At 44.6% G+C, this 12,920-nt stretch overlaps 2 protein-coding genes across 3 annotated transcripts in view; one reads left to right on the top strand and one right to left on the bottom strand.

Annotated features, from left to right (window-relative positions):
• The window catches only part of DCAKD (dephospho-CoA kinase domain containing), a 37,331-nt gene extending 36,691 nt beyond the window's left edge, over positions 1 to 640 (bottom strand). The window contains exon 1 of the mRNA XM_017549391.2: positions 414 to 640. The gene's annotated coding sequence lies outside the window, so the exon portion shown is untranslated. The remainder of the gene's footprint in view (positions 1 to 413) is intronic.
• Positions 641 to 812: 172 nt separating this feature from the next.
• The window catches only part of NMT1 (N-myristoyltransferase 1), a 46,050-nt gene continuing 33,942 nt past the window's right edge, over positions 813 to 12,920 (top strand). For both annotated transcript variants that reach the window (XM_017549351.2, XM_017549353.2), the window contains exon 1: positions 813 to 985. In XM_017549351.2, the coding sequence (XP_017404840.1) occupies positions 855 to 985 (131 nt within the window). In that variant the 5' untranslated portion in view covers positions 813 to 854. The remainder of the gene's footprint in view (positions 986 to 12,920) is intronic.

The raw sequence follows: 12,920 nt of genomic DNA, 5'->3' as shown, positions 1-12,920 counted from the left end.
AAGTTGAGGCTGCAGTGAGTCGTGATCTCGCGCATTGCACTCCAGCCTGGGCGACAGACGGCGACCCTATTTAAAAAAAAAAAAAAAGGTCGTGGAAGACGTGGGGAATGAAAGGGACAATGTGTGCGCGAAAGAGCTTGGTGAAGATCAGTACCTGGAGGCCAAGATGCGGCGGCGAGCTCAGCCTCCCTAGCAGAGTCTGGTCTCCTGGCTTAGGGTCAGTGCTCCGCACACAACAATCCACTGGCTCTCATGAGACCTTGAACTGCCAATGACCGGGGGTTGCCCAGGCTCCCAAGTGAAGGCGGCCAGGAGCCAACACGGCTTTTTGCAGAAAAGCCCACTCCAAGAAGGCCCAGAGCATTCGGGCTCCAGGCGGGTCGCATCCGCGGGCCTCGGGCCCTTTCACTTACCCGGGAAAGGTAACGGTCCTTAACGGCAGCCAATAACGGCTCCGAGAGGCCCAGGCACTGGCAAGGGCAGGCTGAAATCAAACTTTGGATTTTGGAACCTCCATGCCAGACACCCCAAACCAGCGCGAACTACAACTCCCAACATGCCAGGCGGCCTCCCGGGTCCGAAGAGTCGGTCCCACCAACCTCGCGGCCCTTCTTTCCACAAAGCGCGGCCGAGCGCCTAGGCTTCCGGGTATTAGTGGCCCCGCCCCTTGACCCGAACGGAGCCGCCCCTCGCGATACCTGGGTATTGTAGTCAGTCTTCTGGGAAAGAGTCGCTCCTAGTGGCAGCGCCCTTCTCCAGAAAAACTACAAAACCCAGAATGCAGCGCAAATTCCCCTTGTCCAATAGGAACACCCCATGTAGCGGGGCGCGGAGCCCCGCTCTCGCAACTCAAGATGGCGGACGAGAGTGAGACAGCAGTGAAGCCGCCGGGACCTCCGCTGCCGCAGATGATGGAAGGGAACGGGAACGGCCATGAGCACTGCAGCGATTGCGAGAATGACGAGGACAACAGCTACAACCGGGGGTAACGAAATCCTCGGAGTCCAATTCCTGTCCAGCCTCCCACAGCCTGGGTCTCTGGGGTGCGGGGAAGCCACCGGCAGCTTAGCCTAGCCCCACCCTCATATTCTTATTGGCTAAGTCACTAGGATCCTGCCTGGCGATTGGTTACTGCCCTTGTCATTTACCAGGGGTGGGTGCTCTGGATATTAAGGGCCGGAGACGTTCAGTACTTTTATTATATAAAAGTTCTTCTATGCAGTGTTCCACTCGTGTGCTTCAGGCCGATCCTGGGAAAAGAGCATGTTGGACGTTGGTTTTCGATGGTACAACACAGGACAGTCTAGTAACAGTACAGCTCAAAGGGAACGCTACTTATAGGCGTGTTGTGTGAACAACGTGACTAGCAATAAACGAATAATAAAACATTTCGCAGCAGTTTACCCTCAGTGAGGAAATTCATCAGACTATACACTGTGTATATAATTATGTTGTAAACTATCACTACCAGAGAATCCCAAAATATAAACTCACCTTATAAACCCTATGTAATTATTGATATGGTAATGTTTTTGATTTACATAGTGTCCATTGCTCCAAATAGTCCATAAGTGCCCTGAAGAATATATTAATATAATTAGGCCTTCCAACATCTTTGCCTTGTTAACTTTGCAAAGTAGCCCCAGGCTTCAATAAATTGAGCACTGTAGCTTCTTGGAGAGTATTTGGAATCCTCGGGCTCCATACTACCTATCCTGTACTTGAGGGTCTTGCCATTAGTTACCATTTGTTCCTAGGGATGAAGAAACGCACCAGGCATTTGAGTGTTGAGTTCTTTTTCCAAATTAGTTTTTGCTTCTGTAAGCCACAGCTTATCATTCATCTTTCTTCACATGGTTAGCGTCTGGCACTGGCACTCACGCTCTCTCTCCCCATCTTCCTGTCTATATTTGTACATATATTTTTAAACTGAAAGTCGTGAGAGATTTTTGGGTGTATAACTCTTGCTGAGTCTGTGGTAGTCTGATTTTCATAGCCAGCTTGTTATTCGCAGTATTGGTGGTAGCTCAGATATAAAGGAAGAAGGTTGAGGGCTTTGTAGAAACTTAAAAAAAAAAAATCTGCTACCTTGTAGAGAGGGGAGAGCAAAGTATTACAGTCACGCACTGCCCAAGGACTGCATAGAAGAAGTGGTCTCAAGACATTGTAGTACATATTTTTACCGTATCTTTTCTATGTTTAGATGTGCTTAGATACACAAATACTTAACATTTTGTTACAGTTGCCTACGGTACTCAGCACAGTAACATGCAACAGCCTATTGCTCCTAGGCTGCAAATTTGTATAGCATGTTACTGTAGTGTACACCACATAGCCTAGGCATTTAGTAGGCTATAGCATCTACGTTTGTGTAAGTACACCCTATGATGTTTGCAAGACAAAAATCACCTAACCAGGCATTTCCCAGCCCATATCCCTGTCGTTCAGTGAAGCATAACTGTATCTAGTATTTTATATAATCAGCTTGTGGCAAATCTTAGGTTCACAGATCTAGCTTTTATGTTCCTCAGTCGGCATTAAAAAATCACAGGAAGAATATAGAGGAAAGGGGAGCTTCCCAAATTTAGTTTTTTTATGACTGTTCTATTGCTATAACTCACAACAGATCTAATGTAATAGAAGTCTTGTTTTGAAGTTTGCTATTCCTAAAAATGGAAGAGCTGAGAAAGAGGAAGTAGGAACAGGAAGAAGGGAAAGAGAAGCTCTCCTAAGTCGAGATCTGAATCACAGATGAGAGTTGTTGAATGTGAAAGTCATTCCTGAAGTGAAAGTGTGGCGTTTTCTTTGCCCTTTTTGTAGTTGCTTTTATTTTCTCAACTGTTGTCCTGACCAGTATCCTTAGTTTTGCGCCCTATAATCTGAATAACTTTGCAAAACTGTCTGCCAGAAAGTTATTTTATTGGCCTGGTATGGTGGCTCACGCCTGTAATCCCAGCACTTTGGGAGGCTGAGACAGGTGGATCACTTGAGGTCAGGAGTTCGAGACCAGCCTGGGCAGCATGGTGAAACCCTGTATCTACTAAAAATACAGAACAGCTGTCCCAACTACTTAGGGGGCTGAGGCAGGAGAATTGCTTGAACCCGGGAGGCGGGGATTGCAGTGAGCCGAGATCGCACCACTGTACTCCAGCCTGGTGACAAAGCGAGACTCCATCTCAAAAAAAGAAAAAAAAGTTATTTTATTTGTAGTACAAGTAAGTAATAACCTTAAAAAACTTTGACACTTCGTGGTGGTGTTTCTCTACATCGTTATAGTCTGGGTGAAAAAATTATGTTAGCGTCCCAAATCAAAAGGTATGTGAAAATGAGTTTGGAGGTAGCAGGTGAAAAACCAAGGGCCTAGTCTGGAAGAGAGTCTAATTTTGGCACTTAGAGTCTAGGGTAGAGTCAACATTCTTCAATGAACTTAAAGAGGAAATGGTTTGGGGAGAAGTAGCAATTTGGGAAAATGCAGCATGGCACAGTGAAAGCATGGACTTTGAAGTCGTTTAAATCTGGTCTCAGACCAGGCGTGGTGGCTCACGCTTATAATTCCAGCACTTTGGGAGGCTGAGGTGAGCCGATCGCTTGTGATTAGGAGTTCAAGACCAGCCTGGCCAACATAGTAAAAAACCATCTCTACTAAAAATACCAAAATTAGCCAGGTGTGGTGGCAGGTGCCTATACTCCCAGCTACTCGGGAGGCTGAGGCAGGAAAATTGCTTGAAACTAGGGGGCAGAGGTTGCAGTAAGCCAAGATCGCACACCTGCACTCCAGCCTGGGCGACAAAGCAAGCCTTTAGTCTCAAAATCTGCTCTCAAAGCTTGGCTCAGACACTTAATAGTCCTGTGACCTTGGGAAAGGTACTTAATCCAGAATTGTAGGGATTAAATGATAGGACATCTGGAATGCACTCCTCTTCCTCCCTCTTCTTTCTTCAGATCTTCGCTAACCTCCCAGCTTGCCCCTCTGCTCTTCTCACATACTGTATTTGGTGTAGCTTTTATCATAACAATAGTTATAACAGTACATATAATAACATACTTGGTAATTTTTCTTAATGTATCTGGTCCCTGTCTCATATGACAGTAAGGTGCTTGTAAACAGGATTGTATCTTCGAAATGCCTGGCACTTAGTGGGCATTAATGAGTATTTGCTGTCTGAATGAATGGCAGATATTAAAGCGCCTCACCCAATATTAGTGGAGTTTCATCTCCCCTCACCAAGTGGGAGGATGTCACATTTTTCTTACATACACGTTTTCTCTTCCCAAATAATTCTCATCATAAGCCTTACTACAATTTTTATGAAATACCTACAGAAACCAAGAAGCTCCAATTTGTTGTGGAAGCTTTCCACTGTGTTTTGCTTCTTGAAATGTTTTTTGTCTTTACTTCATATTATTTAAAATGTTCTCAAAAATCATGTAAAAATTGACAAGGTTTCCTTTAAATGCTACAGTCTAAAATGTGTACTATACAATAAAGGTTAATGATAGTTAAAACTGCCTTTTTTATTTTTTATTTTTAAAGAGATGGTATCTCGCTATGTTGCTGGTCTCAAACTCCTGGGTTCAAGTGATCCTTTTGCCTTACCGCCCCCCTGCCACCTAAAGTGCCGGGATTGTAAGCATGAGCCACCCCACCCCACCCCACTCCTGGGCCTTTTTTTCAGGAACTAAAGTCACAGTGCTCTGTGCTAATGAAATGAGCTAAATTCATGTACTGGATTCATAGGAAATGCAGTTGTATTAGTTTCTTATGTCTCTTTGTATATGAGTTTAGTTCTTGACTTTTCTAGTCTTGTGTTTCCTCCATAATTAAATCAGCATAAGCATTTGATGAATATAAAACTTCTTGTGGTTGTGGGTAGTGAGTGGCTCATGCCTGTAATCTCAGCACTTTGGCAAGCTGAGGCAGAAAAATTGCTTGAGCCCAGAATTTTGAGACCAGCCTGGGCAACATGGCGAGACCCTATCCCTATAAATAAAAACAAAAAACCCCAAGCTGGGCAAGGTGGCTCACGAGTATAATCCCAACATTTTGGGAGGCTGAGGCGGGTGGATCATGAGGTCAGGAGTTTGAGACCAGCCTGACCAACATGGCGAAACCCTGTCTCTACTAAAAATACAAAATTAGCCGGGCATGGTGGCACGTGCCTGTAATCTCAGCTACTCAGGAGGCTGAGGCAGGAGAATCGCTTGAACCCAGGAGGTGGAGGTTGTGGTGAGCCGACATCTTGCCATTGCACTTCAGCCTGGGCAACAAGAGCGAAACTCTGCCTCAAAAAAAACAAAAATCCCCAAACCCTTCAGGTATACATGTAGTTATATATATGTGTACATGCATACATATGCGATGTGTGTGCATACATCTCTGCAGTTTTTCTTTTAAAAAGTTTTTTATTATTACTTTGGAAACAGGGTCTCCTTCTATCGCCTAGGCTGTAGTACATTGGTGTGATCATGGCTTACTGCAGCCTTGACCTCCGGGGCTCAAGTGATCCTCCCACCTCAGCCTTCCAAGTAGCTAAGACTGTAGACATGCACCATCATCCCTGGCTAATTTTCTTTTTAAAAAATTTCTGTAGAGATGGGGTCTCAGTATTTATAAAGCCCAGGCTGGTCTCAGACTGCTGGCCTCAAGTGATGCTCCCACCTTGGCCTCCCAAACTTCTGGGACTGTGGGAATAAGCTCCTGTGCCCAGCCAGTTTTGTTTTGTTTTTGAGACAGAGTCTCACTCTGTCGCCAGGCGCCAAGCTGGAGTGCAACCTCTGCCTCCCGGGTTCAAGCAATTCTCCTGCCGCAGCCTCCCGAGTAGCTGGGACTGCAGGTGCACGCCACCACGCCCAGCTAATTTTTGTATTTTTAGTAGAGACGGGGTTTCACCATGCTGGACAGGATGGTCTCCATCTTTTGACCTCATGATCCGCCTGCCTTGGCCTCCCAAAATGCTGGGATTACAGGTGTGAGCCACCTCCCCGGCCTTTTTTTTTTTTTTTTTTTTTTTAAATGAAAGTCTTTCCAAGAAGTATTGCCAAATAATAAATCTCATCAATCGGCAGATTTTAGTTTGGAGGTTATAAGTGAGGTTTGTCTCAGTGTTTTGGAACAAAATAGAACTTGTAGACTATTGTGTTCTAGGAGTCTTTCGGAATTTATTTTGCAATGTCTTCAGCATCATTGAGGTCCTGGTAGGCATGCCTCAGGAGCCCTCTGAGAAGGGGTGTCTCATCTCCATACTGCTCTCTTACTCCGTGGGACAGGTTAACATGGATTCTTTATAAGTTCTCACTCCTGATTATGAGATGATATCCCTTATGAAAACTTAGGAGGAAAGAAAAGTCTTTCTGAAAATAAATTCTGTTAAGCTCGCCTTACATGCTTTTGTTTTTTTCTTCAGCTTTCCAAGAGTCGTTCTTTCCCTGTTTATTTGACGGCTTATAGCTGCAGCTAGCTCTTGGAAAGAAGAAATCTTTTTAGTTCCTTTTTAATTTCTCCTTCAACTTTTGGTTTTCCAAAACTAGATCAAAGCAGAATGGAAAGAGAAACCTCATCACTGATACCAAATAAGTGTTCTAATTTTGTTTCCCAATTAAGTGGCAATTAAAAAGAAACTAATCAAGAGCTGCTTCAAAGAGAAGAGACTGGAAAGCAGAAGAAATGGAAAGTAAATGAGAGCCTATTTCAGGGACTCGCTGCTCACGGCAAAGCAGTTATGCTGATTTTTCACATTGTTCAACTAATGTGCTCACTCTAAAATTCCTCAGCTTTACTAAGTTGGCAGTTAACCCTTTCCCTATAGAGCCCACAGAGTTGAGCCATACATCTGGTAACTTCAGGAGGATGCTGCTTTAGTTCTTTCTCTTTAGCTGTTTATCTGAAATCTCTACCCTTCAAGCCTCTGTTCTGATTCCTCAAAGAAGATGTCCTTGTGATTGTTACATTTAAGGGACATAAAATATGGTTACTCAACTGGAATTCCTCCACAGGCTCAGTGTTTGCCTCAAAAATGTCCCAGCATTTTGGGAGGCTAAGGTGGGCAGATTACTTGAGGTCAGGAGGTCGAGACCAGCCTGGCCAACATGATGAAACCCCGTCTCTACTAAAAATAACAAAAATTAGCCAGGTGTGGTAGCATGCACCTGTAGTCCCAGCTATGTGGGAGGCTGGAACTACAGATGAATCTCTTGAACTTGGGAGGCAGAGGTTGCAGTGAGCCCAGATGGCACCACTGCACTTCAGCCTGGGCAATGGAGAGAGACTCCATCTTATAAAAAAACAAAAACTTTCCAGCGATGCTCTCTGAGAGGCAACTGAGGAGTCACTATGGTATTTAGTAAACGTTACTATTATCACTATGTAGTGGGAATTATGCTAAGCCTTTTATGTGGATTATATCCTCCATTATTTCACTTATGAAGGCTTTAGGGGTTTTTTGGTTTGTTTTTTGAGACAGAGCCTCACTGTGTCACCCAGGCTGGAGTTTAGCAGTGTGATCTCAGCTCACTGCAACCTCTCCCTTCCAGGTTCAAGTGATTCTCATGTCTTAACCCCTCGAGTAACTGGGATCATAGGAGTGCACCACCATACCCAGCTAATTCTAATTTTTGTATTTTTAGTAGAGACATGGTTTTGCCATGTTGGTCAGGCTGGTCTTACTCCTGGCCTCAAGCAATCCACTTGCCTCGAATTCCGAAAGTTTTGCGATTACAGGCGTGAGCCACACTGTTCCTTGCCAAATACTTTAGTTTTTATAGTGCGGCTTGAGATGTGCATCTCCATTGGTCTCTTTAACATCTCAGAGGATCCATTCTGAACTTGCTGGATTTCTTTCCCCTGCTGAATTGACTTTTGCATCTTGAATCTACAGCAGTGTGAATCTTATCTTTGGATCCATTTAACAGCCTGTGGACTTTCCCAAACTTGGGATCCAGTTTGTGTCTTTCCATGATAGACAAATATTTTTTTGAGAAGTTGTTCTAATCTTGCTGCTGCACTCCAGCCTGGGCAACAAAATGAGACTCCATGTTAAAAAAAAAAAAAACAACGAAAAAGTCATTCTAGTGGGTGGAATTTCTGCCAGCATTGAGCCACCGCTCAAAACATTCTTGATAATGGTCTCTGAACAGCATTTGATTTTACCTTGGAGTTGCAAGGTCAAAGTGTAGCTCACCAAACAACTCAATGTGGAATTTACACATTTGTCTCATTCCCGTTTTAAGCAGTTTAGTGTATCAGAGCTTTTGTGACCTCTAAAAAGCAGTTATCGTCCATGACAAGAATTGGCTTGTTCACCCTCAGTACTCTGGCTTACTATCCCAGGGAGGGCCAAGGGTGCCAGCAAAAGCAGTCTTTTGTAATCCCTTCTTAGAACCTGCTGTTCTTTTCATAGGCCTTTTTTTTTTTTTTTGAGACTGTCTCACTCTGTTGCCCAGGCTGGAGTACAGTGGAGCGATCTTGGCTCACTGCAACCCCTGCCTCCCGGGTTCAAGAGATTCTCCTGCCTCAGCCTCCCAAGTAGCTGAGATTACAGCTACCTGGCTAATTTTGTATTTTTTAGTAGAGATGGGATTTCTGTATGTTGGCTAGGCTGGTTTTGAGCTCCAGACCTTAGGTGATCTGCCCACCCTGGCTTCCCAAAGTACTTGGATTACAGGCATAAGCCATTATGCCCTGCCCCAGGGTACCTTGAAGGTAGTACTAAAGTGTTTTTATTTTTCCCATCATTTGGGATTCACAAGCAGTTTTTGATATAAATAACTAATGGGTGGGAATGTGCAGAGTTGGAGGTATTGCACTGAGTGATCCTTAGCCACAGAAGTACAGAGACTAGACAGCTGATATTGATTCATGCTGTGTTGTTTCCTTCTGGGCATCTTTGCCACTTCATTCACCTCTCTTGGGCTTTCTGAGTTCTAATAGGATTACTAGTGAACTTAACATACTTCAAGAGTTAATTGATTTAGAAAAGGATTTCCTGATGTTTAAAAGTAGAATCAAAAGGATATTAGAGGTCAGGGTTTATTTTTATAAGTTTCTCTGAAAAACTTGAATTTCAGCCCAGAAAATTTTCACTTTTTTTTTTTTAAGACAGGGTTTCATTCTGCCACACAGATGGTAGTGCAGTGGTACAATCTCCTGCTTCAGCCTCCCGAGTAACTGAGACTACAAGCATACGCCACCACTCATGGCTGATTTTGTGTATGTGTGTATGTAGAGATAAGGTCTCACTGTATTCCCCAGGCTGGTCTCCAACTCTTGTTTTTTTTTGTTTTTTTTTCCAGAGGTAGAAAACAAGTGGTGGCCGGTGCAGTGATGTTTATGACTAATTTGTCATAACCAGTTATATATTTCTTTATTCCTTTTCCATTCCCACTTCTTCACTCGACTAGCCTTTAAAAAACAAAAGTAAAAAATCAAATGGCCATGAGATCTGATGAGAGGTACAGTGAAAAAAAAAAAAGTGACCAAAAGTTGTGAATTTTATTTCCCTAACTTTTTTTTCTTATGTTGTAAATCTGTGGTCTATGTTTAAGACATTGAAACCATTTGAAATAGTTATGCCGGGCGCGGTGGCTCAAGCCTGTAATCCCAGCACTTTGGGAGGCCGAGGCGGGTGGATCACGAGGTCAAGAGATCGAGACCATCCTGGTCAACATGGTGAAACCCCGTCTCTACTAAAAATACAAAAAATTAGCTGGGCATGGTGGCACGTGCCTATAATCCCAGCTACTCAGGAGGCTGAGGCAGGAGAATTGCCTGAACCCAGGAGACGGAGGTTGCGGTGAGCCGAGATCACGCCATTGCACTCCAGCCTGGGTAACGAGCAAAACTCCGTCTCAAAAAAAAAAAAGAAAAGAAATAGTTACAGTGGGCCAGGCGCAGTGGCTCATGCCTGTAATCCTAGCACTTTGGGAAACCTCATTTCCAGTAAATACAAAAAAATTAGCTGGGCATGGTGGCATATGCCTGCAATCTTAGCTACTTGGGAGGCTGAGACAGGAGAAAGGCTTGTACCTGGGAGGCAGAGGTTGCAGTGAGCCAAGATCGCACCATTGCATTCTAGCCTGGGCAACAACAGCGAAACTGTCTCAAAAAAAAAAAGAAAAAGAAAAAGAAATAGTTACAGTTGGCTTTTTTTGTTTGTGTTTTATTTGCTTGCTTACTAGAGATGGGGTCTCACTTTGTCACCCAGGCTGGAGTACAGTGGCTATTCATCATGGTGTACAACCACATCATCAGACTCCTGGGCTCAGGAGATCCTCCCACCTCAGCTTCCTGAGTAGCTGGGACTGTAAGTTCACACCACCACACCTGGCTGGACCTGTTTTAACTCTACAAGAACTAGGACAGAGCCTAAGAGGAGAGAAGATAATGAATAAGAAAATTAGGGCTGGATGTGGTAACTCACACCTGTAATCCCAGCACTTTGGGAGGCTGAGGCAGGTGGATCCCTTGAGCCCAGGAATTCAAGACCAGCAGCCTAGGCAACATGGTGAAACCCTGTCTCTACAAAACATACAAAAATTTGCCAGGTATGGTGGCGTGCACCTGTAGTCCTAGCCACCCAGGAGGTTGAGGTGAGAGGATCGCTTGAACCTGGGAGGTTGAGGCTGCAGTGAGCCATGATTGTGCCATTGGACCCCAGCCTGGATGACAAGGCAAGACCCTGTCTCAAAACAAAGAAAAAAGAAAGAAACAACCACTTCTTATTTTTATTTTGAGACGGAGTCTCCCTCCGTTGCTCAGGCTGGAGTGCAGTGGGGCAATCTCGGCTCACTGCAACCTTCCCCTCCCAGGTTCAAGCGATTGTCCTACCTCAACCTCCTGAGTAGCTGGGATTACCGGCATGCACCACCACGCCCGGCTACTTTTGGTTTGGTAGAGATGGGGTTTTGCCATGTTGACCAGGCTGCTCTCGAAGTCCTGACTTCAAGTGATCCACCCACCTTGGCCTCCTAAAGTGCTGGGATTACAGGTGTGAGCCATTGCACCTGGCCTGTTTTTTTATTATTATTAAAAAAAAGTTTGTAATTTACAATCTCAATCAGTGGCCCAAGAGCACAGCATTTCCATTGCTTTCATAGATTGACATAGCTGTTGTGTGCAAACAGTACTAAAGATGTTTTGCTGACCCTCTTTTGGGCTCTAGCTTTTCAAGGCTTTATTTTAGTCTATTATGCCTATAAAGCATCAGTTAGGAATATAATTGTTGAACTCTTTCTCTTTTTTGAGATGGAGTTTCACTCTTGTTCCCCAGGCTGGAGAGCAATGGCAAGATCAGCTTACCGCAACCTCTACCTCCCAGGTTTAAGTGATATTCCTGTCTCAGCCTACCAAGTAGCTGGGATTACAGGTACCCACCACCACGCCCAGCTAATTTTTTTGTGTTTTTAGTAGAGACCGGGTTTCATCACACCTAGCCCAATTGTTGAACTCTTAACTGTTTGCTCAGCATAACTAGAGGTGCCGTGGGAAACAGCTGTATAAGATGTAGTCCTGGCCGGACATGGTGGCTTACCCCTGTAATCCCAGCACTGTGGGAGGCTGAGGCGGGCAGATCACTTGAGGCCAGAAGTTCAAGACCAGCCTGGCCAACATGGTGAAACCCTGTCTGTACTAAAAATATGAAAATTAGCCAGGCATGGTGGCTCATGCCTGAAATCCCAGCTACTTGGGAGGCTGAGGCAGGAGAACCGTTTGAACCCAGGAGGTGGAGGTTGCAGTGAGCCAAGATCATGCCATCTGCCTGGGCAGCAGAGCAAGACTCCAATCTCAAANAGACCAGACTCACCAACATGGTGAAGTCCTGTCTCTACTAAAAATACAAAAATTAGCTGGGCTTGGTGGTACATGCCTGTAATCCCAGCTACTCAAGAGACTGAGGCAGAAGAATTGCTTGAACCCGGGAGGTGGAGGTTGCAGAGAGCTGAGATGGCACCGCTGAACTACAGCCTAGCGACAGAGCAAGACTCGGTCTCAAAAAAAAGAAAAAAAAAAAAGAAAGAAAATGTAGAGATATAGTCCCTATGCTTATGAAATTTTTAATGTCATTAGGAAGCCAAGAAAGCAATACATTATTATATATAAAGTGTTTTAGGAGATTATAGTTTTAAAACAAACATGAGAGAACTAGAATAGTCAGAGCTGGCTTTCTGGATACAACATGACTCACTTTCTTCATTACTTCTGATGCTTGCTGCTGTCAAACACCAAAGCTGTGTTCTATAGCCCAATGTGGGGAAACAATATTCCCTTGGCTTTGGAGGATTCTCAAATCATTTCTTATAGGGAAGGAAACTATAGCCTTTGGGTGGAAATGGCCCCAAGTCTTTAGAGATTGGTGGCTCCTCCCTAGATGCTAGTTGGTTAGTTGATAGCCAGTTTGCCTCACATCTCTGGGCCTTGGTTTCCTCTTCTGTAAACAACAGGTTAAGCCAGATTGTCCTGAGATTCCAGTGTTGGAGGCTCAGCTTCCCCTCCCCTATGATAGAGCTTTCTCTTTGCGGGTGTGCAGTTTTGAGCGGATTACATCATCCAGTAGGACTGAGAGGAGGCCCACATATGGACCCTTGCTGCTCGTATTTTCTGGAAGTTCTCTCCTGCCATTCATCTGCTAGCTTGCCCTTACTGCCCACCTGCTCACACACCCAGCGCTGCATTCTATTTCTAGAAATAAGTACTGAAGTTCGTTTTCCATCTCCACCCCCAGGTCTGAATTTATACAAGAGCATCCTTAGGATTTCTTAAATGTTTGAACTTGGAATATTTTGGCCTTCGTTAAAAGATAACATTTCTTGGCTGGACACAGTGGCTCATGCCTGTAATCCCAGCACTTTGGGAGGCCAAGGCGGGTGGATCACAAAGTCAGGAGTTCAAGACCAGCCTTGCCAAGATGGTGAAACCCCATCTCTAC

This window comes from Cebus imitator, unplaced genomic scaffold (genome assembly GCF_001604975.1).
Source record: "Cebus imitator isolate Cc_AM_T3 unplaced genomic scaffold, Cebus_imitator-1.0 Scaffold217, whole genome shotgun sequence".
Classification (NCBI taxonomy): Eukaryota; Metazoa; Chordata; class Mammalia; order Primates; family Cebidae; genus Cebus; species Cebus imitator.
This window is presented reverse-complemented; position numbering and strand designations above follow the sequence as displayed.